The 27,537-nt window shown below is 38.3% G+C and overlaps 1 protein-coding gene across 1 annotated transcript in view; it reads right to left on the bottom strand.

Moving 5' to 3' along the window:
• The window catches only part of LOC139937139 (uncharacterized), a 32,117-nt gene extending 8,265 nt beyond the window's left edge, over positions 1–23,852 (bottom strand). The window contains exons 1-28 of the mRNA XM_071932148.1: positions 23,639–23,852; positions 22,543–22,666; positions 21,450–21,520; positions 19,596–19,643; positions 19,166–19,255; positions 18,598–18,732; positions 18,123–18,227; positions 17,866–18,000; positions 16,886–16,978; positions 15,500–15,751; positions 15,031–15,123; positions 14,563–14,697; positions 14,380–14,472; positions 13,230–13,364; positions 12,745–12,840; positions 12,435–12,545; positions 11,937–12,071; positions 11,384–11,476; positions 10,798–11,076; positions 9,546–9,641; positions 8,943–9,038; positions 7,916–8,038; positions 6,277–6,372; positions 5,870–5,998; positions 4,389–4,478; positions 3,617–3,742; positions 2,650–2,745; positions 1,683–1,817 (exon numbers count right to left, since the gene is read on the bottom strand). Of these exons, the coding sequence (XP_071788249.1) occupies positions 1,683–1,817; positions 2,650–2,745; positions 3,617–3,742; positions 4,389–4,478; positions 5,870–5,998; positions 6,277–6,372; positions 7,916–8,038; positions 8,943–9,038; positions 9,546–9,641; positions 10,798–11,076; positions 11,384–11,476; positions 11,937–12,071; positions 12,435–12,545; positions 12,745–12,840; positions 13,230–13,364; positions 14,380–14,472; positions 14,563–14,697; positions 15,031–15,123; positions 15,500–15,751; positions 16,886–16,978; positions 17,866–18,000; positions 18,123–18,227; positions 18,598–18,732; positions 19,166–19,255; positions 19,596–19,643; positions 21,450–21,520; positions 22,543–22,666; positions 23,639–23,729 (3,301 nt within the window). The 5' untranslated portion in view covers positions 23,730–23,852. The remainder of the gene's footprint in view (positions 1–1,682; positions 1,818–2,649; positions 2,746–3,616; positions 3,743–4,388; positions 4,479–5,869; positions 5,999–6,276; positions 6,373–7,915; positions 8,039–8,942; positions 9,039–9,545; positions 9,642–10,797; positions 11,077–11,383; positions 11,477–11,936; positions 12,072–12,434; positions 12,546–12,744; positions 12,841–13,229; positions 13,365–14,379; positions 14,473–14,562; positions 14,698–15,030; positions 15,124–15,499; positions 15,752–16,885; positions 16,979–17,865; positions 18,001–18,122; positions 18,228–18,597; positions 18,733–19,165; positions 19,256–19,595; positions 19,644–21,449; positions 21,521–22,542; positions 22,667–23,638) is intronic.
• Between the last annotated feature and the right edge of the window lie 3,685 nt (positions 23,853–27,537).

Here is a 27,537-nt window from a genome sequence, read left to right as displayed (position 1 = left end):
ACCATGCACACAGACATGGCTCCAGCCATTAGAGCAACACTTACCATGCACACAGACATGGCCACAGCCATGATAGCAACACTTACCATGCACACAGACATGGCTCCAGCCATTAGAGCAACACTTACCATGCACACAGACATGGCCACAGCCATTAGAGCAACACTTACCATGCACACAGACATGGCTCCAGCCATTACATCAACACTTACCATGCACACAGACATGGCCACAGCCATTAGAGCAACACTTACCATGCACAAAGACATGGCTCCAGCCATTAGAGCAACACTTACCATGCACACAGACATGGCCACAGCCATTAGAGCAACACTTACCATGCACACAGACATGGCTCCAGCCATTACATCAACACTTACCATGCACACAGACATGGCTCCAGCCATTACATCAACACTTACCATGCACACAGACATGGCCACAGCCATTAGAGCAACACTTACCATGCACACAGACATGGCTCCAGCCATTAGAGCAACACTTACCATGCACACAGACATGGCTCCAGCCATTAGAGCAACACTTACCATGCACACAGACATGGCTCCAGCCATTACATCAACACTTACCATGCACACAGACATGGCCACAGCCATTAGAGCAACACTTACCATGCACAAAGACATGGCTCCAGCCATTAGAGCAACACTTACCATGCACACAGACATGGCCACAGCCATTAGAGCAACACTTACCATGCACACAGACATGGCTCCAGCCATTACATCAACACTTACCATACACACAGACATGGCTCCAGCCATTACATCAACACTTACCATGCACACAGACATGGCCACAGCCATTAGAGCAACACTTACCATGCACACAGACATGGCTCCAGCCATTAGAGCAACACTTACCATGCACACAGACATGGCTCCAGCCATTAGAGCAACACTTACCATGCACACAGACATGGCTCCAGCCATTACATCAACACTTACCATGCACACAGACATGGCTCCAGCCTTTACATCAACACTTACCATGCACAAAGACATGGCTCCAGCCATTACAGCAACACTTACCATGCACACAGACATGGCTCCAGCCATTAGAGCAACACTTACCATGCACACAGACATGGCTCCAGCCATTACATCAACACTTACCATGCACAAAGACATGGCTCCAGCCATTACAGCAACACTTACCATGCACACAGACATGGCCACAGCCATTAGAGCAACACTTACCATGCACACAGACATGGCCACAGCCATTACATCAACACTTACCATGCACACAGACATGGCCACAGCCATTAGAGCAACACTTACCATGCACACAGACATGGCTCCAGCCATTACATCAACACTTACCATGCACACAGACATGGCTCCAGCCATTAGAGCAACACTTACCATGCACACAGACATGGCCACAGCCATTAGAGCAACACTTACCATGCACAAAGACATGGCTCCAGCCATTACATCAACACTTACCATGCACACAGACATGGCCACAGCCATTAGAGCAACACTTACCATGCACACAGACATGGCTCCAGCCATTACATCAACACTTACCATGCACACAGACATGGCTCCAGCCATTAGAGCAACACTTACCATGCACACAGACATGGCCACAGCCATTAGAGCAACACTTACCATGCACACAGACATGGCCACAGCCATTACATCAACACTTACCATGCACACAGACATGGCCACAGCCATTAGAGCAACACTTCTGACCGCCTTCACATTGGTCATTATTTTCGTCACATTCTTCGACACAAATACCACCACTTTCAGCTGGGACTGAAAGGATTGGACAGACTGGTTCTGAAATAAGAAAACACCCAAGAGACAAATAACACATTTAAAATTTACAGTTATTTGGAATATCCTTGCCCAGTGGTGCACAGGCCTTTAGTTGTAGAATTGTCAGAGTTTAAATTCAGGTCCCAAGCAATTGCGTTCTTGAGCAAGATGATGAACCACAACTGTTTTGTCATAGGTCCCTTGTATTGTGTATGCAAAAAGAACCCGAGTCTTTAAGGAAATGGAGTTTGCCCTAGTGTGTCTAACATTGCTGGCTGTAGATTGAGCTGTATCAATTAGTAACTGCAACGAGTCTCATAAATTCAAACACAGTTTTACCTATTTTGTCATAAAAAATCATTTTCATTTTCAGATGCCAAACAAGGCAGTGGACACTATTGGTAATTACTCAAAATAATTATTACATGTAGCATAAAACCTTTCCTGGTGACGAGTAATGGGGAGAGGTTGATGGTATAAAACATTGTTAGAAACGGCTCCCTCTGAAGTGCCATAGTTTTAGAGAAACAAGTAAATTTCCACGTATTTTATTTCGAGACCTCAGATTTAGAACTTGAGGTCTCAAAATCAACCATCTAAACGCACACAACTTCGTGTGACAAGGGTGTTTTTTTCTTTCATTATTATCTCGCAAGTTTGATGACCGATTGAGCCATTTTCACAGGTTTGTTGTTTTATGCATATGTTGAGATACACCAACTGTGAAGGCTAGACTTTGACAATATTACCAATAGTGTCCACTGCCTTTAAGCCAAGATAAAACACTTTATAAGAAATGTATAGTATTGGTAGTTTGACTGGTTTTTTTTTACAATACAATATTTGAACTTACGTATTGGAGGATCAGCACATTGGCAAACATCACACCCATTCTCTCCCTTGGCCCATCCATGTCTGCAGTATAAGTAGCACAAGACTGGACGACAACCTGGGTGCACAACAAAAACAGTATGTTTTTTACAAGTTTACAAAAAAAGGTGGTTTTTAGATACCAAGGTCTAACAGAATGAAAAACAAAAATATCAGGATACAATTGAAAGCTTCAAAGACATGCTTTTTAGATTTACAAATAAGATAATTTAAATAACATTTTATTACAACTTTTGTGCTGACACTTGATAGAAATGAGCGTTTTATTTTCTTACAGTAATAAGTAGCTTACTCAAAGGCACTGGACACTATTGGTAATTACTCAAAATAATTATTAGCATAAAACCTTACTTGGTAACAAGTAATGGAGAGCTGTTGGTAGTATAAAACATTATGAGAAACGGCTCCCTCTGAAGTAACATAGTTTTCGAGAAAGAAGAAATTTTCCACGAATTTGAATTTGGGACCTCATAATTAGAATTTGAGGTCTCGAAATCAAGCATCTGAAAGCACACAACTTAATGTGACACAGGTGCTTTTTCTTTCATTGTTATCTCCAAACTTCGACGACCAATCGAGTTCAAATTTTCATAGGTTTGTTATTATATGCATATATTGCGATACACCAAGTGAGAAGACTGGTCTTTTACAATTACCAATAGTGTCCAGCGTCTTTAACTGTTGTTCCAGAAAGCTTGTGCATGATTGGCATCATGTAAACAATGAAAAATAACACAGTATGTCTGCTACCAAGTTGTCCACATTAAATATAATTTCTATGGACCCTTTTCACAACATACAGCCTATCCCGTCCACCATTTTGAGAGTAAAAATTTACTCAAATAAATTCACACCCAAAGTATGTCAAAAATGGCAGACACGCAATAAATGTGACGGTGCGTTCCTTGTCAGGTCAATTTGAGTCTTACCTTCACGACAGCTATGACCACATCCATTAGAGCAACATAACTGACCACTATCACAATCGTTATCAAATCGACATTCCTCTACACAGATGCCTCCAACGTCAATGGAAAGTGATGGACAAATCAGCCCTGGAGAGAACAGTAAGGTTTTATCAACAATAAAAAAAAATCGGTACAAAAAACTTCATCACAACTTTAAAAAGAAAAAAAGAAAAAAAACTTTCCAGAAGTGTCTGATTTGGGTGTGGAGCATAACATTTCAGTAAGAAGTTACATGAAAATTAAAAACGCTGATAAGTTTTCATTCTCAGGTCCCAGGTTCAAATCCTTTACTTTAAATCTAGTCAATAAGCTACTCCGCCAGTAAAATTTAATAAATTCAACCCACTCAGTTTTCCTTGTCTTTTGTTTTAAATAATACATAATAAACAAGTATTTATAAAGCACATTTTTCCAATGGATTATTTACATTCGCATCGCCTTAAGGTGATCCCTCTGCTGCCACTTCCCAGGTTGCATTATAAATTTGGGTGCCATCCCAAGTTATATGGTATTTAAAGGTTGTATGGCTTCTGACTGGCAGCCAAGAAAAAAAATACTCAGTTAGTTTCCCTTGTGGTTTGTTACTCTTAAGATTTGTAATACAGTATCTTTGATCGTAGCACAACCTTTGAAACAGGAAGAGACATAAAATCTTGCACATGTCTGAAGACGAACCTTAAACCAGAGACTTTTTGAATATTTGTTTTGGCACAAGTTTAAGTGTATTTATTACCTGGTCGCTTGCATTCACATATCTCACATCCTTCCTCATTAGTGGCCCAACCATGTTGACATCGCATGCGGCAAAGCACTGGAGCACAGCCTAAAGAAGACAACATATAAATTCAGGTTTCAACCAAGGTTTCATTAAAGGAACACGTTGCCTTGGATCGGTCGAGTTGGTCTTTGAAAAGCGTTTGTAACCGTTTGTTATAAAATGCATATGATTAGAAAGATGTTTTAAAAATAGAATACAATGATCCACACACATTTGCCTCGAAATTGCGTGGTTTTCCTTTTACTTTGCGAACTAACACGGTCGGCCATTTATAGGAGTCAAAATTTTGACTCCCATAAATGGCCGACCGTGTTTGTCGACGAGGTAAAAGGAAAACCACGCAATTTCTAGTGATACTTGTGTGGATCATTATATTCTACTTTTAAAATATCTTTCTAATCATATGCATTTTATAACAAACGGTTACAAACGGTTTTCAAAGACCAACTCGGCCGATCCAAGGCAACGTGTTCCTTTAACATTAATCACCATGATGTAGAATCGTGAGACATTCTCTGGTACCATTCTTTTTATGAGTTATACAAAATCGTTTTTATTTCAATAAAGTCAAGCATTTTGTGTATGTGGAATCGCTTTAAGAATCAGGGTGCCACTGCAGTTCATCCTAAAAACAACAAAACAAGAGGAAAGTGGAAAGCACAACAAGACTTTGTAATAATAATAATTGTGGCTTCTTATAAAGCGCACGTCTGTCACCATGTGACGCTCCTGGCACTGTAACATACAGTATTTCCTGCCAGATTGTGGGACTACGTTTGAATTATGAGACCTAATTCTGATAGCACCATGTAATGCTTTACAAGATGCTGTAATCCATAATTTTATGGACCCCCTTTTTACTTGCACCTTGTAAATTCATTTAATTGGCACTGTATGGAGAGGCGCCCACGCTGTGCATTTTTCCTTGGCGTTATATCATGACTTACGGACATTGCCGAGTACCACGTAGAAGTAGAAGAAGTGCTGTGGCGCAATTTGCTGCCGATCGGACCCGGAACACCGGGGCGAACCCCTTCTCTTTTCGATAAGTGCACTGGGTTCTTTTACATGCGTTGCATAACACATGGGACCAACGGCTTAACGTCCCATCCGAAGGACAAAGCAATGGTTAAGTGTCTTGCTTAAGGACACAAGTGTCAAGGCTGGGGATTCGAACCCACACTCTGCTGATCAGAAACACTAGAGTTTGAATTCAGTGCTCTTAACCGCTCGGCCACGACACTACTGCGTTTTGAAATGTTCCACCAAAAACAGCATCAGAATGTTCAGAGAGTATCTGTAGTTCATGGTGCCCTCGTGGCCATTTATAAGCAATTACAAGAAGATGTTCAGCTACATGTATCATTCAATCTTTCGTGGCCCTCATCTTTCTACTACAGACTCCTACACATAACCATGCGACGGGATAATTTTACCTGCTTTACATACATGACCACACCCATTAGAGCAACACAGCTGACCATCATCACACTTCTTATCGGGTCCACACGCCTCAACACAAATACCACCAACATCTTTAGGGACTACGGGACAGACGGCTGAATCTAAACACAAGAGAAACAGAAATGCAAATCAAATTAGGCAGCTTTTTACACGTCAGATTTAGGTGAGAAGTAAAATGTTTGTCTGACTGCATATTAATTTGAGTAATAGTGACATCATTAGAGTGGAGTTCTAACCTCATGTGTGTCACCTGCAATGCACACTCTACAGTAACACACACAATCGAACCCCAAAAGCAACATAGATTGATTGAGGACGATAACATCAGTTGAATTGAGTCAAAAGAGTGTTTGCCTGAACATGCTCGCAACTCTCTTACCAAGTGGGGGGTCGGCACATTGGCATATGTCACATCCATTCTCTCCCTTGGCCCAACCGTGTCTGCAGTACAAATAGCACAAGACTGGACGACAACCTAACAACATTGAAAAGAAGAGACAGTGATATAGTTGGTATTAACTAAAATACACATCAAATGTAACACTCACCGAGCCATGTAAGAGACAATGATATGGTTGGTATTAACTAAAATGAACCTCAAATGTAACATTCACTGAGCCATGTAAGAGACAATGATATGGTTGGTATTAACTAAAATGAACCTCAAATGTAACATTCACTGAGCCATGTAAGAGACAATGATGTGGTTGGTATTAACTAAAATGAACCTCAAATGTAACATTCACTGAGCCATGTAAGAGACAATGATATGGTTGGTATTAACTAAAATGAACCTCAAATGTAACATTCACTGAGCCATGTAAGAGACAATGATATGGTTGGTATTAACTAAAATAAACCTCAAATGTAACATTCACTGAGCCATGTAAGAGACAATGATATAGTTGGTATTAACTAAAATGAACCTCAAATGTAACATTCACTGAGCCATGTAAGAGACAATGATATGGTTGGTATTAACTAAAATGACCCTCAAATGTAACATTCACTGAGCCATGTAAGAGACAATGATATAGTTGGTATTAACTAAAATGAACCTCAAATGTAACATTCACTGAGCCATGTAAGAGACAATGATATAGTTGGTATTAACTAAAATGAACCTCAAATGTAACATTCACTGAGCCATGTAAGAGACAATGATATGGTTGGTATTAACTAAAATGACCCTCAAATGTAACATTCACTGAGCCATGTAAGAGACAATGATATGGTTGGTATTAACTAAAATGAACCTCAAATGTAACATTCACTGAGCCATGTAAGAGACAATGATATGGTTGGTATTAACTAAAATAAACCTCAAATGTAACATTCACTGAGCCATGTAAGAGACAATGATATAGTTGGTATTAACTAAAATGAACCTCAAATGTAACATTCACTGAGCCATGTAAGAGACAATGATATAGTTGGTATTAACTAAAATACACATCAAATGTAACATTCACTGAGCCATGTAAGAGACAATGATATAGTTGGTATTAACTAAAATACACATCAAATGTAACATTCACTGAGCCATGTAAGAGACAATGATATAGTTGGTATTAACTAAAATAAACCTCAAATGTAACATTCACTGAGCCTATAAGAGACAATGATATAGTTGGTATTAACTAAAATGAACCTCAAATGTAACATTCACTGAGCCATGTAAGAGACAATGATATAGTTTACTTAATCGGTTAGAGACCATTCATTTCTGTTTAATCATCACTATGTGCCTGTTATGGTCTTTTAAAGGGTTGAGCACAAGGCTATGACATCCACAGAGCATGTGAAGATAAACAAATGTTTGACAGCTTTGAACCTGATTTTCAATTTTTTGTAAATAAAGAGATGGAGTGTTTGTTTTGAGATAAATTGGGGTTGACTTAAAGTAGAATCGTCAAACGTTTTGTAAAGTATGCTCTTCTAATCTTCAGGAAACCACTGTTGATGCGAAGCCTTAAATAGAGTTGTGAAGAATTCTCCTCTTTTATATGAACACAAACCTTGTACACAGACATGTCCACATCCGTTAGAGCAACACAGTTCACCTTCACCACATGGATCACTTGGTCCACAGTCCTCTGAACAGATACCAATTGATCCTGAGATAGATGGGCACGTCAACTCTGAGGAGATTGAAATCAAACATGCAAAATGCCTCAGCTCAATATAAAGCTAATTTTTGTTAAGACGACAGTGTACAATCCAATTAAGTTTTAATATGAAGACATTACACAGCATCTCAAAACTTATAGATCTGTTATTTTGACTGTCAATGCAAAAACATTGTTTACCCATACAATTTGTAAAAGGATGTTATTTTGCAAACAATGCTCCACTCAAAAAGGTTGTATCTTGGTACATACTTTATTTGTGTGTACATCCAGGCTATTTTAAGTATTGATATGATTTGTTGACAATTTAAAACTCTTGCATTCAAAGTGTTATTACAGGATAAACAAGGTTTATGAACAGTAACAAAGATTTTTACACTACTTTAGTTTTACATAGACACTGGCGTACTAATGAAACACAAACACTCATATAATATATATCTAAGGTGTCATGGCTTGGCTGTTTAGAGCAGCAAGTTCTAATGGTTAAGCCATCAGGGAGTGGGTTCGAATCCTGGTCTTGACACTTAATGTCCTTGAGCAAGATGCTTTGCTATATTGCTATAATTGCTTCTCTTTGCCCAGGGGTCTAAATGGGTACCTACATGTACAAGGGTAGAGGTTGATATTGAGTTTGAAAGGCTTTTTGAGTGCCACGGCAGCCCAATGCTGTATAATCCCAAGGGAGCTGAGACAGATTACAGAAATGTTATTTGCCCAAAAGACCAGGGCACTATTAAAAGGGCATTGATACAATATTGTAAAACTCGCTATAAGAACTATCTATTAGAACAAAGGTGCCTGATATAAATGCTGATATGTCATGTAATGTACTGTTATCGTTATTATTATCTAGCCTGCCTGAAAGTACCATGGAATACTCCAGGTTATTTTGATACGATCAAGATCCACTTACCCGGTGGAGGGGCAGCACAGTTACACATGTCACAGTTATTGTCATCTTTGATTAGACCATGTGGGCAATCCAGCTCACAGGAAAGCTCTGGACAAGCTGCAATCAAAAGATCACATTGAAAACATTACAATCACACAAAGGAAACTTAATAGTTAATAATGCAATCACACAAAGGAAACTTAATAGTGAATAATGCAATCACACAAAGGAAACTTAATAGTGAATAATGCAATCACACAAAGGAAACTTAATAGTGAATAATGCAATCACACAAAGGAAACTTAATAGTGAATAATGCAATCACACAAAGGAAACTTAATAGTGAATAATGCAATCACACAAAGGAAACTTAATAGTGAATAATGCAATCACACAAAGGAAACTTAATAGTGAATAATGCAATCACACAAAGGAAACTTAATAGTGAATAGTGCAATCACATGACGGAAACTTATTAGTTAATAATGCAATCACACAAAGGAAACTTACTCAGTAATAATGCAATCACATGACGGAAACCTATTAGTTAGTAATGCAATCACACAAAGGAAACTTACTCAGTAATAATGCAATAACGCACATTTTTTTGGATATTTAACTCACCGCTGGGTGGACCTTTACAGGCACAGATTTCACAGTTGTTTTCATTGGTTGCCCATCCATATCGACAATACATTCTACACAAGACTGGTTCACATCCTGGAAGGTGTAGCGTATAGAATCAGACATATAATAAGATTAATCGTAGTTCTAGAGACATGGCTTGTTACTGGGAATCCCATCCCAGTAATATCCCAGTGATTTATTTTTTAAAGAACTAATTGCCCCTGTTTATTTTCAAAGCTTAGTTCAGGAGTACAGAACAACCAGAAATCTGCGATCTTCAAATAAACCCCTTCCGACTCCCCCAGTTAGCAAAACCAAGCCGTACGGTTTCTGTTCTTTCCAATTTGCAGCAGTTCAGTTATGGAACAGTCTTCCAGAGGTTGTCAAACTGGCTGAGACATCAGAACAATTCAAAACCTGGTTAAAAACATTTGTTTACTTTGTACAATAATTGTTGATTTTCTTTTACAGCGCATAGGGACCTCACAGTGATATGCGCTGTATAAGATAAGTTTTATTATATTATTATTATTGTTATTATAGACTGTGTTAGGAGGATTGTAATCTTAACCCTAACCCCAACCAATATATGCCAGACTCCGTTCTGGAATTCAAACCAGAGGTACAGAGGAGAAAGGTTAACTACCTGTAGACTGTGTTAAGAGGAATGTAATCTTATCCCTAACCCTAATCAATACATGCCACGTTGGGATCTGGAATTCAAACCTGAGGTCCAGAGGAGAAAGGCTACCTACCTATAGACTGTGTTAGGATGAATGTAATCTTAACCCTACCCTAAACAATCTGTGCCAGGCTCAGACCTGGAATTCAAACCAGGGGTCCAAAGGAGAAAGGCTACCTACCTATAGACTGTGTTAGGATGAATGTAATCTTAACCCTACCCTAATCAATCTATGCCAGGCTCAGACCTGGAACTCAAACCAGGGGTCCAGAGGAGAAAGGCTACCTACCTATAGACTGTGTTAGGATGAATGTAATCTTAACCCTACCCTAATCAATCTATGCCAGGTTCCGTTCTGGAATTCAAACCAGAGGTCCAGAGGAGAAAGGCTATGTGTTAGGAGGAATGTAATCTATATACAATGTATTCTAGTCTCAACAGACTTTTTCTCTCACTTTAAACTGTTTTCTTATTTTCTTTGTATCCCTCACCGTGAGCAGACTTTTGGACATATTATGGATGACTTTAAATAAAGTAAAGTTACAAAGTAAACTAAAGTGACCATACCTTCTGTACAGACATGACCACATCCATTTGAGCAGCAAATCTGGCCTTCTGGACACGTATTATCACGATAGTCACAACCCTCAACACAGATCCCTCCAACACCTTGCTGAACAACGGGGCAAACCTTGGGAAAACCTCGCTTTGGGCCTCCTCTAATAGCACCTGTCCTGGCTGGATTGAACTCATTAGGGAAAGCACGGCAGGCACAGATGTCACACCCTTTATCATCTTTCTGGTTTCCGTTGCGACAGCCAAGACGGCAACGAAGTGGTTCACATTCTGCAAGGAAGGTTTGAGAAATTATTAACAATGTACCAGTTTGAAATATTTGTAAATTTAAGGATCAATAAGACAGATTTTAATTTAATTTTACATTATGTAAAAGTATTACTTATAGGTTTATAGTGTAGCTCTGGTCCTTATCCTAAGTGTGATGAATTTAAATTGTTAAAACTTTGAACTCTATGAAACATGGCACTCCTGCTAACCTGACGGCTATACGTAAAATAAAATTTTTATGTTTAGAATGAAATTCACAAAAAGACAGTCACATTAAATAATGAAGATAGTTTAAAGTTAAGGTTACCTGGTGGAGCAGCACATTCACATTTTCCACAGCCATTTTCATCTTTCAAGAATCCATATCTACAGAACAAACGGCACTGGATCTCACTGCAAGCTATTAACCAAAACCATTTCGAAATACACTGTTAAGATGAAAATAAAATGTCTTGTCTTGTACAGCATAAATAAAACTCTTATATTTCCCTAAAAACACAAAGTGTCTTGTACGGCATGTTTTGTTTTGTCTTTGCAGTGTCTATAGTTATTCTTGAGAGTAACCTGTAGTAAATTCATGCAGCAACTATAAAAGACTAGCATGAAGATATGCTTTTACAATACACTGGGAGAATTTGGGAGTTCAATCTACAACATTAAAACTGGAATGAAGACATGTTTTACAATAATGAGAGACTTACAGGTAATGTCATTGTTCTCAGAATTGTGAGTATGTTCAATAAAGGAAATTTACCTGATAAGTCTGCTGCCCCTAGCATTACAAAGTCTCCCATGTGGAAGTCTCATTCCTAAGTTCAGACTCTGTCTCATTATAATTTGTTCTGAGAATAATTACTGACCTGGAGTACAGACATGGCCACATCCATTTGAACAGCATTTTTGGTCATTTGGGCATTCACCATCAGCACTGCAACTTTCCACACAGATACCTCCTATCTCCGTAGAAACCACTGGACAGACACCAGTCTTTACCTCTGTTGGTCAAAGACAGTTCATGATAGTACTTAACATGTACAATAAAGATGAAGACAAGTCACTGTGACTGGTTCAGACTAGTCCAGACCAGTTTCTCAATTGCAATACGAGTTCTGACTGGTTCAAACCTGTTTCTCAGATGCAATATGAAATTAACTGGTTGAATTCTGTCTTTTCTTTCTTAAAATAGAATACTTTTATTCACAACCTCAATCAAATTAAGTTCCGACTGGTTCAGACAAGTACATACTACTTTAGACTACTTCTAGGCATTGATAGGTATGACTTGTCCAGACCGATTTAGACTAGTGCAGAACTGTTCAGACCAGTTTAATCCTGTTTAGACCAGTTCTAAGGCTCACCTTCTTCGTTGCATTCGCAAATCTCACATCCATTGTTGTCCATCTTGAGGCCATATTCGCAAGTAAGTCTGCATGAAACAAGTGAACAATCCTCACTGTGCAAAGAAGGATCTGGGCAAACAAAAGAGGACAAATGAATAATCTTTTGAAATAATTAACACACCACATACATGATGCAAATTAATATGACTGTTTGTTTTGCACTACCCTTGAAAGCCCCAGGAGTTTACCATCTATTTAAATGCAAAAGAACTGACTAATCCGAGTTGTTATCTACATGACAAACATGAATATGTATGATGATATCTACCTTGGGGTGGAGGCTTGCACTCGCAGGCACGGCAGCCATTCATGTCAGTCACGTAACCAAAGCGACAGCCAAGCCGGCATCTAAAAATCGGACAAGCTGTGAAGGAAGAAACAGCAGGTTTATTAAAAGGAAGACACATTTATATTATTGAAGATTGCAACATAAAAGAAAAGTGTAAACATTTTGACAACATTTTTCAAAACTGCAATGTGTCAACACTTGTTTGAAAACCTTCAGCATTGATTGTGCACCAAAAAGGCCGGTTGCAAAAACAGCAAAGAATAAAACAAGATTAGAAGACATACTATGGGCTTCATGTTGTTAAAAAGTTGGAATAATCTGGTATTCAAATGGGCAACATCCACAGAAGTAATATGTTGGACATAAATGTTCCCATATTTTACAAACTGCAAACAATTATCTTTCAAAATCCTAATAAATAGCTAATCTTCAGATACAAACAAAACCAGAAAAACATGACTTACAAGAGGTGCATGTTTTGCCACATCCATTACTACAGCATTTCTTATCACTTGGGCATGATGAATCATCTTGGCATTCTGTAACACAAATACCAGCTTGCTTCTCATCAATTACAGGACATTCTCCTGGCTTCTCAGCTGTTACATAATCATACAATCAAAAAGTATCTCTTAAAATTTCTTAGTGATTTTAAATTTTAATGGCTAGCACACTTTCAGTTTGAAATATGGGATTACAAATTATCACTGGAAAAACTAATCCATGGTCAAAATAATTTGTAAAAACCAATAAACTCCCAGTGCCAACAATATCAAATTAGGAGATGAATGAACCATGATACAACACCTTGAAGGGTAAGACCAAGGTGACGTGGTGTTGCTAACAGACCATGCCAGAAACACACCAGCAAACCCTTTCTTTTTACAATAAGTGTACTGATTTGTTTATGTGCATTGTACACTACGACAAGACCAAAAGCTTTACGTCCTATCCAAAGGTGACGCAATATTGATAAGGTGTCTTGATAGTGTAAGTGGCACAATTTTCAAGAAATCAAACTGACACTATGCTGATAATCAGAATCACCAGAGCTCGAGTCCAGTGCAGTTAACCATACAGCCTGGACTTGCCAACAAATGTCAAAGTAATAATAAATTTCAGTTACACATCACAAGGGAAACCAACAAGATATGATCCCTGGCTAAACGGCAGTACATGGTTGTATGACTTCTAACTCCCCACCCCATCAAAAAAACATTGACAAAATAGGGAGGCAGTCAACATTAGAGATACACAGTTAAGTTTGCACAGCACTGGTAAGGCAAGGGTTACAGATTCATATACTATGTTAGTAACCTATTTCTTTTTCCACAAACATGCTCTAATTTAAAAACAAGATTACATGATCAAACAGTATCAAAACAAATTATTCCTTTTATTTATTACAAATTATACAAATCACTGAATCATTACTGAACCAAATATTTTTGTAAGAAACACTGTAAACTTGTCAATTAAATTTTTAGAGTTACTTCAAATTGACTGAACAAGTTTTGTGCAATGTAGGTAGTTATTAACGGATCACCAAATTGTTTGAATGTGCACAGGACATGCACAAGCCATTACCTGGACCCGAATAGTTGTGAAACTTACCTGGTGGTGGCGAGCATTGGCAGATTTCACAACCCTCTGTATTTTTGGCAAAGCCCCATCGGCAACCAAGACGACACAGCACTGGAGTACAAGCTGAAACAACAAAACAAGCTACTGATAAATATTCATTCAACCAAGTATTAAAATCAGATGTTACTAGTAGTCTCATACTCAATATCTTACCCGTTCGGCATGTTTGTCCACACCCATTAGAGCAACACTTCATGCTAAGATCCTCACAGTCACCATCAGACTCACAGTTGTTGACACAAATCCCAAAGGTACCTTCCACCAAGGCAGGACACTTTCCAAAGTTCCCTACAATCCCAAAAAGATAAAGAAATGTGGGTTTAGTCAACAAGAATAATAATAATAATAATAATAATAATAATAATGGTAATCAGTTGTTATGAGGTGCTAATCACATTCCCACATGCTTATCACACCACTTCATAAGTTACCACAGGTACATAGAGCTATACTTGAACCATAAGACCCATAACAACATTGTATGAGTCAACAAGGTGATGTGGCACAATCTGCAGCTAACCATGCCAGACACACCAAGGAAACCCCTAAATGATAAGTATTCCCATGATTCTTTTTAAATACTACACGATACATAAGCCCTAGGGCTTTATTGAGACTTACTGGGAGACAGTTTACATCTGCAGATATCACAGCCATGAGAATCCTTCACATATCCAGCAGGACAAGCCATTCTACAGGTCACAGCAGGGCAGGCTAAAAACAAAATGCAATTCAAACAAACATATGTCATCATTTAAAAAAATGACTGGTCCTGTCCTTTGAATAACATCAGTCCAAAACACTAATATAAAACTGACAAAGACATTTATGTAGAATAAGTCGTGCACAATTCGATGACATTTAATAAAAGTTTATTTTATAACTTGCAATTTACTTCAGCTTTTAAAAAAGTATTGGGTATTAGTCAGGTTTGTTTTAATTTTTGAATAATTCTTAACTTTCAACCCAAGTTTTTCACCACTCTTTCCAAAGCTTTCCTAGTTGAGACCAACTATAGTACTCGACCAGAGATTCACATATAAAAACTAAATTTACTGCAGATAAAATCAGTTGATATAAGATGACTTACTTTGAGTGCAGGTCATTGCACAGCCATTGCTACAGCATTTCTGTTCCTCAGTACAATCACCATCTACAGCACAGGTTGACACACATATCCCTACGGCACCCTTCAATGAGGGACAGACACCAGGGAGGCTTGTTCTGCTGCCCGTTCGTAGGAATGACTTTCTAGGTTCGAAGCAGCGACAAATCTCACAACCTTGATCATCCCGCTGGAGACCATATGGACAGTTGATGCGACACGTGATTTCATCACAGCCTGTTTATATTGAATGTTTTACATTGATATAAGGTCTTGTATCAAAGGGGAACTAACTAAAGACAACTAACTGTACTGCATGGATAAGAACACTTTGGTAACACAGAAGGCACTTTTTAAATGTCAGGGTCTTGCTATTCCTAGGAAAATAAGATGACATTTAAACGTGTTTTTTTTCTTCTTGAGATTGCCTTGAACTGTTAACTTGTAAATTGCTTGGTGTGTGACATTGTCTACACACATATCTCAAAAGAGACAGAATAGAGCAAAATACAAAAGAGTCACATTGATGGCGATTCATAAGCCGTAGTTGCATTGGACTTAAATTGGTTAACTTACCTACATAAATTGTTACCTTACCGGTATTAAGTCCAAGTGCGAACAGCCTGTGACTTTAGCGAGGTGGTAAGTTACTGCCACGGCGCTGTTAACTTAACAGGCCGATTTGAGCCGTTAGCAATGTTAACTTAACAGGGACAAAAAGTCCATTGCGAACACACTACTCAACAATAATTATACTTAACAATGTGACTAAAGGTCTGCTGAATGCATGTTAAAAGCATAGCTTTGTTTCGACTGCATACGCAGTGCGTAGAGCCCAAGCATGAGCCGAAGCCCAAGTCTAGGTTTAAGAAAGGCCCCTGTTAAGTTACTGGACACAAATTAATCCGAGTGCGAACAGTTGTTAAATTATCGGGCCAGCCAGTTCACTTACCGGGCCGGTAAGTTAATCTGACCAAAAAGTCCAATGCGAACGCAGCTTTTACTCACATTTGATCTCAAGTCTGACTCAAGTCAGACTCAAGTCACATATTTTATGACAATAATTCGGTATAAGACTTTTAGTCCGACTCGAGTCAGGCTGCTTATAACTCTGAGACTTGAGTCACATTTGTTATAACTTGTGACTCAAAATCTAATAGGAGTCACATTTTTCTGAGAATCACGCCAACCCAAACTCATTTCCAACTTGAGTCACTTTTTGTTTGCTCTGGCTAAGACTCAAAACGTAAGTGTAACTTTAAACAAAAGATAAATAGTGTCAATTTTAGAGAAACTATTCCCTTTAAAATTGACTCAATCCTCCAACTCAAGGATTGAGAACTGTGATACAGGACTGGTAGTTCAGCTTACCTGGGGGCACTTTACATTTGCAGATCTCACAGCCATCATTATCTGTATCAAAGCCATGCTCACAGAACATTCTACATCGGACAGGCTCACAAGCTGTGGAGTAATGTTTAACAAAAACAGCATCTTATCAACATCTACAGTAAGTAGCAGGCAGGAACTGGGGAAAGTTGTGGGTTCCATAGAGGCACTTAGCTAAGCACAACAGTATTTGATGTGATATCATTGCAGATTGGCAATATATATTATTCATAATTACCTTTAGACAGTTTCGCTATTCCTATTGGTGGACTAGCGTCACGTGGGTGTGTATAAACCTTTGTTAATGACAGTAAAAAGTGTTGAAACATGGGCGTGACACGCGAGCTTGCACATGTTCTTATAAGACAGTTTCTTCATTCCTATTGGTCGAGAGCAACGGCCGGGACAGTTGTGCCACATCACGCGATATGCGCGACGCACACAGCATTCCCTTATAAGGAGTTGTTTACCCGAGGGCCTTACCATTACAGCTGGAGGGGAGTTGTGTTGAAAGAAATCATTGAACAATTATAATTTTTGCGTTTATTTTACTTTTTGACCAAAAAGTGTTGATGTTTTTTTTACCGAAAAGGTATTTATGAATGGGAATCAAAGTGTGTTGAACCGGTTTTTAACTAGTGGTTTAAACCTGCCGAGGCCTGGTTTTTGACAATTTACCTCCACTTCGTCTCGGTAAAATTATCAAGAACTAGGCCTCATTAGGTTTAAACCGCTGGTTGAAATCACTGTGCAAGCTTGCATAGCTTTATCTATTAATCAGAACCACAGTGGATAGTATTAAATAGTCAGACAGTAAAAGGGTTAACTGTGTACCACATCAATGCATTCACTACCTGATATCAATCACTGTGCAAACTTGCATAGCTTTATCTATTAATCAGAACCACAGTGGATAGTATCAAATAATTGTGTTAATAATTAAGAACTGAAATGAGGCTTACCTTTTACACAAGTTTTTCCGCATCCATTGCTGCAACAAAGCTCACCATCATTCACACATTCATTTTCCACATCACAGCCAATGACACAAATGCCAACACTTTCTAAATCAATGGCTGGACAAACCTTTGGGGAACCTGAGTGGGGAAGATACAGTCAAGATGTGACAACCATTTTAAACCAACGTGAATCAGAAATGTTTATATCTGCATTATTTTTGTAACTTGAGGCGATGTGACAAGTGAAGTATTTTACTTACTACCAATGTGACGTCCAACACATCGACATACTTCACAGCCATTCTCATCCTTGGCAAACCCTCCAAAAGGCCTGCAGTTGATCCGGCAGTTGATCCCTGAACATGCTGTCAAAAGCAAGACAAAACAAAACAATACTAGGAAATAATATAATAATAATAATAATAATAATAGGAAATACTCTCAATTAATGAAATCAAGTGATAAAATATTGATACATAATTGTCCTTCATAGACAAGATATTTGTAAAGAGTTCATTTTAGAAATACTCTTTTTAGATTTTGTGTTTTGTCAGACCCAAGCTGGATATAACTTATGTTTCAACAGCCAGCTCAATATGGGTCACAACACGCTTTGTAAAAACAATTTGTTTTAACATCAAACCATGGAAATCGTTCAGTACACTGAGCTGCTGAGACCTAATGGTTAACGTTAGTCTCCAATGTAACATGAGTCTATTTAACACTTGAGCCTACCTGTGACACAAACACGACCACACCCATTGGAGCAACACTTCTTCCCTTCCCCACACCCTGCATCACTCAAACACTGGATGTCACATGTCCCAACTTGGCCCGTCCCAACATCTGGGCAAACGCCATGCCTGTCAGCTGATAGGATAAAGAACAAAATAAATCAAATGTCAAAACAAGTCTTTACAGAAATACATACATACATGTACACTACAATTTTCAAAAACAACACTGACTTGTCAAGTTTCATCAAAATGGGTGTGTAACACGAGTTCAATTTTAAGAGTGTAGACATGATGCGAGCCTAAACCATACATGTCATGCATGAACTTATTGGGCCATTTATTGCCAAAATTCAAATAGTTTTTTTTTCTCTCATGATGAGAATAAGAGCTTTCACATAGGCTTTAGGCCTACTCCGAGGGCCCAAATGTACATTCTGTATCAGACATCACATGAACACTGATGTAACTTTCAATGGCATTTTACTATAGCATAGGACCATCTACATGTACATGTTTGTTGTAAAATCTACTTATTTTAGATAATGAAGTAGCTTAAGTTACTTTACCTGGTTCCACACATTCACATGTATCACAATCATTGCTGTCTTTGATGTAACCATCCAGGCACGATAAACGGCAACTAACTGGTTCACAAGCTGTGGAGGGAAACAAAGGTAGTGTTTTTTTTTGCAGCAAAGTCAGGAGGGATGTTGTCGACTGTGTGTACTCATCTGATAAATAAACAGGGGCTCAAGGAAATTGAGCAAAAAGAGGGTGCTATCAGACGTAGTTTCTGGTCACAATTGACTGTATGGGAGGCAACACTGATGGGAGGACAAAATCTCCTGCCACACTAATACTTGCTTTCTTCACGTAAATTAAACCAGGGCGGAGAACTTTAAGAAATGGACTAAATATAATATATAGTACTGTCAGAGCTTGGCTGATGTAACCACTGGACTGGTGTGGTTTTCTTTAGATTAATCTACAACTGACCTTGTCCAGACTCACTGTCTGCAGATTCAACTTGTGGCTTATCTTGATCTAGAGAACGGGTACAAGAAGAAAGTCATTACTCCAGCTTGAATCTTTTAAAATCATGGACCAAAATTTTGATGATTAAGGTTAATGATGATGAACTTTGCAGTTGATTTGTAGTTCCAACTTTCAAACAACTTAAGAGGGAACAAATAAGTTTCGCTTTTGCCTCCACGTGGAGGTTATAGTGGAACAAACCTCATAGTTCTAGGGAGGAGTAGTTGTGAGAAATATTTCCTCAGTTGGTTCATGGAAGAAGGAACCAAATTGGTTGCAACATGCCCGATGTCACTGCATACGGAATGAGTTTTGAGTGATACTGACATTGCCACACAGGCCCACTGTTCGCACAAAATGTCACCGACATCCATTGCTGTGAGTGTTGACCAATAATACCTGGACTCTGCAGCTAGGTATATGGAGAAAGGAAATACAACGGAGGTTGGCCCAAACATGCACAAGTGGGGTTTTAACCCCTCCCCAACCCCTAGGAGGCTAGTGTGGCCAAATGTTAACAATTTGACACCCTGGTCTAGAAGTAGGTCTGGACATGCTGGAGTAGAGTAGCAACAGTAAACTTTTGTATCCTGCCACCACTTTTCCAAGCATTTTTACAAATAGGGATCTCATTAAATTAGTATTTATTATCTGTATCTGTTTCTGCATGTTTGAGCCTGCAAAAAAATGTTGAATGACAAAGTGGTGGCGTGAGACCGAAACCTTTCCGTAGAAACAAACTGGTAAGCTAAGTAAGACCATCAATCATTGTTACTGTTACGTTAGTGTTACTGTAACTGTTTTATTAGGGGTTTAGCTGGTTAACCGTTAGCACCATGATTACCGGTGCGTAGATATTGTCATTTTTCTTGAATTCGCGCACAGCAATTTTGCAATTTGCGCGCACGCAACTTTTTCACTGACGTCTGCCCACAGAAAGAAAACTAAATAACTGTTCATCGGACTAGAAACAAACACCGGATGCATTAATTGTGTTTCAAACGAACTTTCACTTTTGTTTTTCTATGGTTGAACGACAAATTAATATCAGTGGCGATGTTCGAAGTTTGCGCCCAAACTAGTTTGCGCCGTCACAAAACGAGACATAGCGCGAATTTTAAAAAGGACTCATCAATTATTACGAACTGCCGATGAAAAGTTAATTCTGTTAATAAAAAATAATGTGTTTGGCTAGTGCCTACCATTTAAAACAAGTGCAACGGAAATACAGTACAACTGCTCAGAAGTTACCTACTTCAGCGGAGACTGACCAGCTGCAGCTAGCTAGCTGCTCAGCTCGGCTCAGCTCAGGCTGCTGATTGATAGAACGTTCACCGAGAAAGAAAGAGCGCTTTGCACGTATTTGCCACTTTGTTTGCACACACACCGTCAAATGGTTTTGCCGCCCTCACCGATTCATGACGCGACACGTCAAGAAACGGCACCATACCCAATTATTGCAGTTAGTTTTGTGTAAAGTTTTCCATCCAATTATAAAGCGGCCTAACAGACTACTGTTGCTTATGATTTCAAGCCAGGAATCCCACGGCGATCCAGCCTTGATGAAAAAAGTAATTATTGGTATAATGTGCGTGAGCTCACAGTCCTATTATAGGGTAGGGATGGACACATATACACTGATATAGGGGGGGGGGGGGCTTGCCGAATCTATGAAAAATCCCTTTTTTAATTTTTTTTTTTCTTCAACTCTTTTCACGCGAGCCGGGCGCATAGCGAGGTCATTACATAACGCAATAAAGCCTGGGTCATTATTGTGAATATAGGCCTATACAGGCTGAGTTTTGGTTTACTTACCGGTAACTTTTTGACAGTCGATCTTTTCATCACCATTATAATATTCAGCTCGGCAAGTGCAAAGATTGGGCCTGTCGATGATTAAGAAATGTCAATAGTAGAATATTATTATGTTAAGAACAATGGGATCAAAATGTCAGATAAAAGAAATAAAATTCGAGTTGTCACAAAAATAATAAGGACTTCCACTTCTCTTTTATAAACCAGTTATTTTCGGCATTGGGTCGAGCGTGTAGTGTGGCTGTGAAAATAAATGCGGCTTATCATACATAATTTCTGCCCTGTATTAAAGGCTATTTAGGACCTATTGTTTTATTCTAACAAAGATTTAATTGCTAGAGTTGGACGATACACAAGATATAATTCTCACAGTGAGACAACGTGTAGAATCGTCTAGGAACGAAGTTAAAAACAATGGTTTTATTGTTTAGGACCTATTTGTTTTTTCTCACAAAGATCTAATAATTATTTACTAGAGTTAGACGACACACAAGCTATAATTCTCACATTGAGACAACGGGTAGGCCTACAATTTGTCTAGGAACGAAGTTAAAAACAATGGTTCATTAAAGAGCAGTCAGTAGGCTATATGCAAACACTCAGCGTGCAACTGTTTTTGATGGCTTAGTTATTATTGTTTTGTCAAACTTAAAGTATTTTTTCCGAAAAGTACATTATTTTGAAGCAATACTCAACAACTGACCTCTGGTCCATAGGCAAACTAGAAAAAAACATTCGTATAGGCATCATAAGCAATACAAGAGTAAAATCAGCCGTGTTGACCGAACAATACGAAACAAAACCAAAATTATACGAAATAAATGAGATAATATGGAAAGGTTTGTGACTGTCTCTATATGAGTTGGGGGTGAGTCTGAAAAGAACCGTTGGTTTCAACTCGACGTTTCGATCGGTAGGCTATATGCTCTGATCGTCTAAATGAGGTTGTTTTTCTCAGCCCCGGTAACTACCCCGAATTGCATACTTTCACTACAGTCGTTCGCGTATAAAGACAATTTTAATTTATTGGAAAGTGTTATTTACAAAACAACGAGACACAAGAAAAGAAGTTATTGGATGTAACTTTGCTAACCTGCATTCAGCATCAGGGTACCCTTGGCATGCATTCTTATACCAGCATGGATTGAAGAATCGACAGAGATTTCTGTACCATTGACATTCCTCCCCTGGAGGTTTCGCGAATCCCGGTCGGTCCCCTGAAGAAACAGCAGGGAAAGCGGATTGAAAACATTAGGTTAATAAAGTAATCATGCAGACTTGAAGTGGTCTATGATGTGAAAATAACTTACGGGTGGCAACAATGTGTGGATTTATCTCTTTAGGGGGGAAACCCGAACAGAACTGAAATTAAGTGACTCTGTGGGTAAATCTCTGGTTATAAGAAACGGAATAGGATGACGTTTCGAACAATATTAATAGTGATGTAGTACCCCTATAGATTGACACAAAGTGAGGTCTTTAAAGATGACCAACTATGTTAAGCTTTACACGCCGAACTAGTTCACTTCGCTTTGAACCAATTTTGTAAGGTAATGGCCTTGTATTATATTAAGTTATTAGCAGTAATCGAAACTTTGTGTATGATACCGGTATAATTTTGTATTTTTGTAACTGTTTAAGCATTATCTACGAGACTTTTTTCCGTCTTGAATAAAGGGCCTACATAATGTTTTGTCGCCCTATCCAAGTAATCGTCAACTAAACAAATAACACAAAAGCAACTGAACATTGAGTGCCTTTTTAAAACATTAACCTCTGACCTGAGGAAGGAAGACTGACGACTAGGGGCACGTCCCGCAGAAGGATATACCATGTCATTATAAAACAGGTTGTTTGAGAGGACAAACAATTCTTGAGAAATCAACAAATAATTATTGTAGCGCAAAAAAACGAGGCGACCTTTACTATACGGTATGCGTTCGAAAACTAAATGGATTGCCCTGCTTGACGAGGAATTGTATGTCAAAAAAGTTGCCTAAAACTAGAATTGTGAAGTAGCCGTTTGTGTTGGCCTATTATCCAAAATAATCACGAAAACAAACAGGCTGGTTAATTTTTATTTAGAGACAGATTTTAATTATCTCAGTCAATATTTGCAGTTTGGCAAGGTTCGTCTGGCTGTTTATATTTTGTTTTAAACAACCAAGAACATCACAATAATAACTTACCGGGCACACCTCTAGTGACACTAACTGCCGAACTCTGACAGACAACTGCCGCAGCAACAACCGCTAACAGAATCGCTACACGCGACCGCATACTGCAGATGGGACGGTGAAGCAAACACAAAGTTCGAAAAACAACTTAGTTTCCTACAAAATATGGTTAAAAAGATTGTGTTTGATCCGACTTGTTCAAAATCAGAGATCAATAATGATGACAGTTTTGGATTCATGCCCTATTTGTAGGAGTCCAGGTTTTGTATGGCAGTGACCCTTGTACCTTGTTTACGTGGGGCTTGTCAGTAGAACGGGAAGCCAAAGTTCAATGGTAGCAAAGTTTAGATGTGATAATATACAATTAGGTGATTAAAGTTATAATGTGGTAAATGAAGCAGCCATGTTGGCTTGATTGATACCCAAAACACAAAGAGTAACCAATCATTTTCCAAGCAAGACTGTAGTGGTATGACTCATGAGTCAGTTAGTGGTACACGAAGGTACTCAGCATAAACCACGGCTCCAACCAAAAGAAACATAATCTGGTTATTTCCAAGAAAGGTGTATTCTGCATGTTTGTATACAGATTTGTCATTTTGTTAACTTTGTAACTATAGTGTGTTATATTAGAAGAGGGTGTTTCTTATAAACGTCTAAATGATAGAGAATGGCTTATGTCCACATAAATCATCATGACCAGCCCCACATCAGTCTTATAGATTCAAACAAACGAGTTTAAACAAGCACGGGGGTATGTTGAGTAGACTGCGAGCATTAATTTTGTTAACAACAATTTTTTGGGAAAAAAGGTTTGCTAAAGCTGACAATGTTAGCAATATCATTGTGTTGTGGGAAGTGGTTGCAGATGCTGACCTAAAGGCTGATCAAATAAGAGCCCCTTCAAACATCAAGTAAAACGCCTGCTGGAAATGAGAGCACGGTCGCGAACCGAGGGGCACGGAATAAGAGTAAGGGCTGGCTCATGAAAGAGTTTAAACGAAAGTTACGACCAAGTTTTTTTTCGAGCTGATCCACAAATTTTGACGAACATTTCAAATAGTGACTTTTACAGATTCAATAACGTCAGTTTCAACTGAGGATCATTCTAATAAAAAACCAGAATAACATATTGACGGCTCAATTTCAGATGTCGTGCAAGGTTTACTGTCTAGAGATGGAGACTGTCTCCTTTTTGCGAATCACCCGCTTTCTAAAATATTATATTAAGAAAAAATGCCCACTAACTTCACTAATGAAAGTTCAAGTGTGGGACCCCTTTATGTAAAAACAAAAACAAAAAAAACGAGTAGGCCCTATAAAAATAATAAAAATAAAAAAACATTGCGATAAAGTCGTTGATTTACTTAAGTTTTCCAGGAGTTGACGAGGAACCAATTCAGTCAAGAGTCTCTCCTTTGGATGTGAGGAGGGGGGTACCGAGGAGCTCGTCGGGAGCTTACTGAGTGGCAATTTGACCTTTAACGTCACAAGTTTATTCTACGTCACTGGCTAAGCCCAATTTCACTGCAGGACTGTAAACGAAACCTCGGTTCTCACGTTCAACGCTCTAAATTATGTAAGTTTTGTTGGACACAAAACACAATGTCCACAGATTTACATTAAAGACAATGGTTACTATTGGTAATTGTCAAATTCCAGTCTTCTCACTTGGTGAATCTCAACATATGCACTAAATAACAAACCTGTGAAAATTTGAGCTCAATCGGTCATCAACGTTGCGAGATATTAATGAAATAAAAAAACACCCTGGTCACACGAAGTAAGTGTGCTTTCAGATGCTTGATTTCGACACCTACTAAATTTGAGGTATTGAAATCAAATTTGTGGAAAATTACTTCTTTCACGAAAACTATGTCACTTCAGAGGGAGCCGTTTCTCACACTGTTTATACATCAACCTCTCCCCATCACTCATTACCAAGTAAGATTTATACTAATAATTATTTTGAGTAATCACCAATAGTGTCAACTGCCTTTAAACTAACACCGTTTGAAGATAATGATAGAAGAAAGCGTAGGCCTACCCTAAAATATTAGTTGCTGAGGTGCTGTAGTTTTTGAGACATGAATAAAACAATGTCATGAAAATAATTTTCGTCTCAGTGATCATGTGACAAGAAACATGACGATGCACTGAAATACTTGAACGTGGAAAATTGTTTACATTGGTTTAATTAAACTTATCATTAGCACAACTGGTTTTCGTTTAAAATCATTGAATGAAAGCTTGTAACTTTCTAAAATCCGAAATAAAATTGCTATTTAAAACTTAAATCAAAAGTCTCGAGTCAAATCGGCCAGAAATCGGACCTTTCAAGTGGGTTTTGTGTTTTTGTTCGTCTCATGATTATATAAAAGGGGAACAAAGCCGAATTCAGGTATAGCCACAATTAAAAAGAGTATTTGACAGCTAAAACAAAAGTTTCAAAAATGGCATTGAACTCATTAATTCCTCCAATGGTCAAGAAGGATTCAATCACATGCTCTGTGTTATAGGTTGTCAATGTTATAGTAAAACATTTGAGTGAATTTATGCTACTACAAAATGTTTCCAAGAACAGTTTGGGTGTTACGACGTGATACAAAATGTATGCATAGACAAGAGGCCATGGGTTATCGTCTTATGATGCTAAATCAATAGCCTTTTCCGGTATAGGCACTACGCAGGGGTCTGACGTCATTGACAGACAGCCATTTTGATTTGCAGGTCTGACGTATCGTTCGGTTGTAGGGATGTGGTTGCTATTTACACTGTTAGGCCTTGTGTTTATTTCCAGGAAGAGTCAGGCTGAACCAAGTTGAACTTTAATTCAGTGGCAATGGGTGAAAGGTAACAAGGAAGATGCGTCAGACATAGAAAGTATGGAATAGGCCTATTGTCTCATAAATCAAGTGTGCAGGTGTCATTTCATTTGAAATAAACTTACCAGGGTCTAAAGGCCTATATGATAGTCAATCAAGCTGTTTTAAGTTTCCCTTACAGCTGGGGTGTTTTTTTTAAGAGGGAGGTGACAAGTCTCCATTTTATTAAGCAAGGATTAGGCTCTATGGTCTCTAAATGCAAGTTTGAAAAAATCCATGATAATTAAAAGTTGACTCTGACTACGTGTAGGCTGCGATCTTACTTGACCTCACCATCAATGAACATTCATAGAGTTCTATGGAATACACATTGATGACGTCAAAATATAGGTTTTCCCGGCCAATTTCAGCAAAAACTTATTCAATTTCATGACCATGCATTCAAATTCATGCATTTTCTCCTAATCCCCTCGAACTAGGGTTTCTTTTTAGCTCTTAATACATTCAATTTTATTTAAGGGCATTCAAGACTACACTTTTATCATTCTGAATTTATCAAGTTGAATTTCTACTACCAATTTACAGTTGATGCATTCAAATTAAGACTAACCGAAGCGAACATGATTTTACTGCTAGTTTGCGTTTTCTTTTTCATTTATGTGCTACGAATTTCAACTTGTTAACCTTTGAAGCGGAGTTTCCATGTATTTTGCACCCTTACTTACATCATGTGTTTTTTCTTAATTGGAAAAGTTCTTCCTTTTGCGTTGTTACCCTTCCTTTTGTTTAAGTCTGCACCCGATAACTTTGAAATGCAAACCTAATTACTGTACTTTAGCCTTGATATGTTTTTGCTCATTGAATGATTGACCAGGTCTTGCTACTGGCTCTATAGTGAATGATTCTTGCGGCCTTATGAAATTGAATGATCTGATTTGACCAGTGAATGCTAAACAATACAATTGAATCACTCTTTTTAACTGTTGAATGCTGATTCAACGGATCATTCGTTTTCAAACTAAATTGAATGAACCATGAGTTAAAATGAATGGATTTTTAAAGAAATTGGCAGGGAAAACCTATATT

Source organism: Asterias amurensis, chromosome 5 (genome assembly GCF_032118995.1).
Source record: "Asterias amurensis chromosome 5, ASM3211899v1".
NCBI classification, from domain to species: domain Eukaryota; kingdom Metazoa; phylum Echinodermata; class Asteroidea; order Forcipulatida; family Asteriidae; genus Asterias; species Asterias amurensis.
The sequence above is the reverse complement of the archived record's forward strand: the minus strand, read 5'-3'. Positions and strand labels throughout refer to the sequence as shown.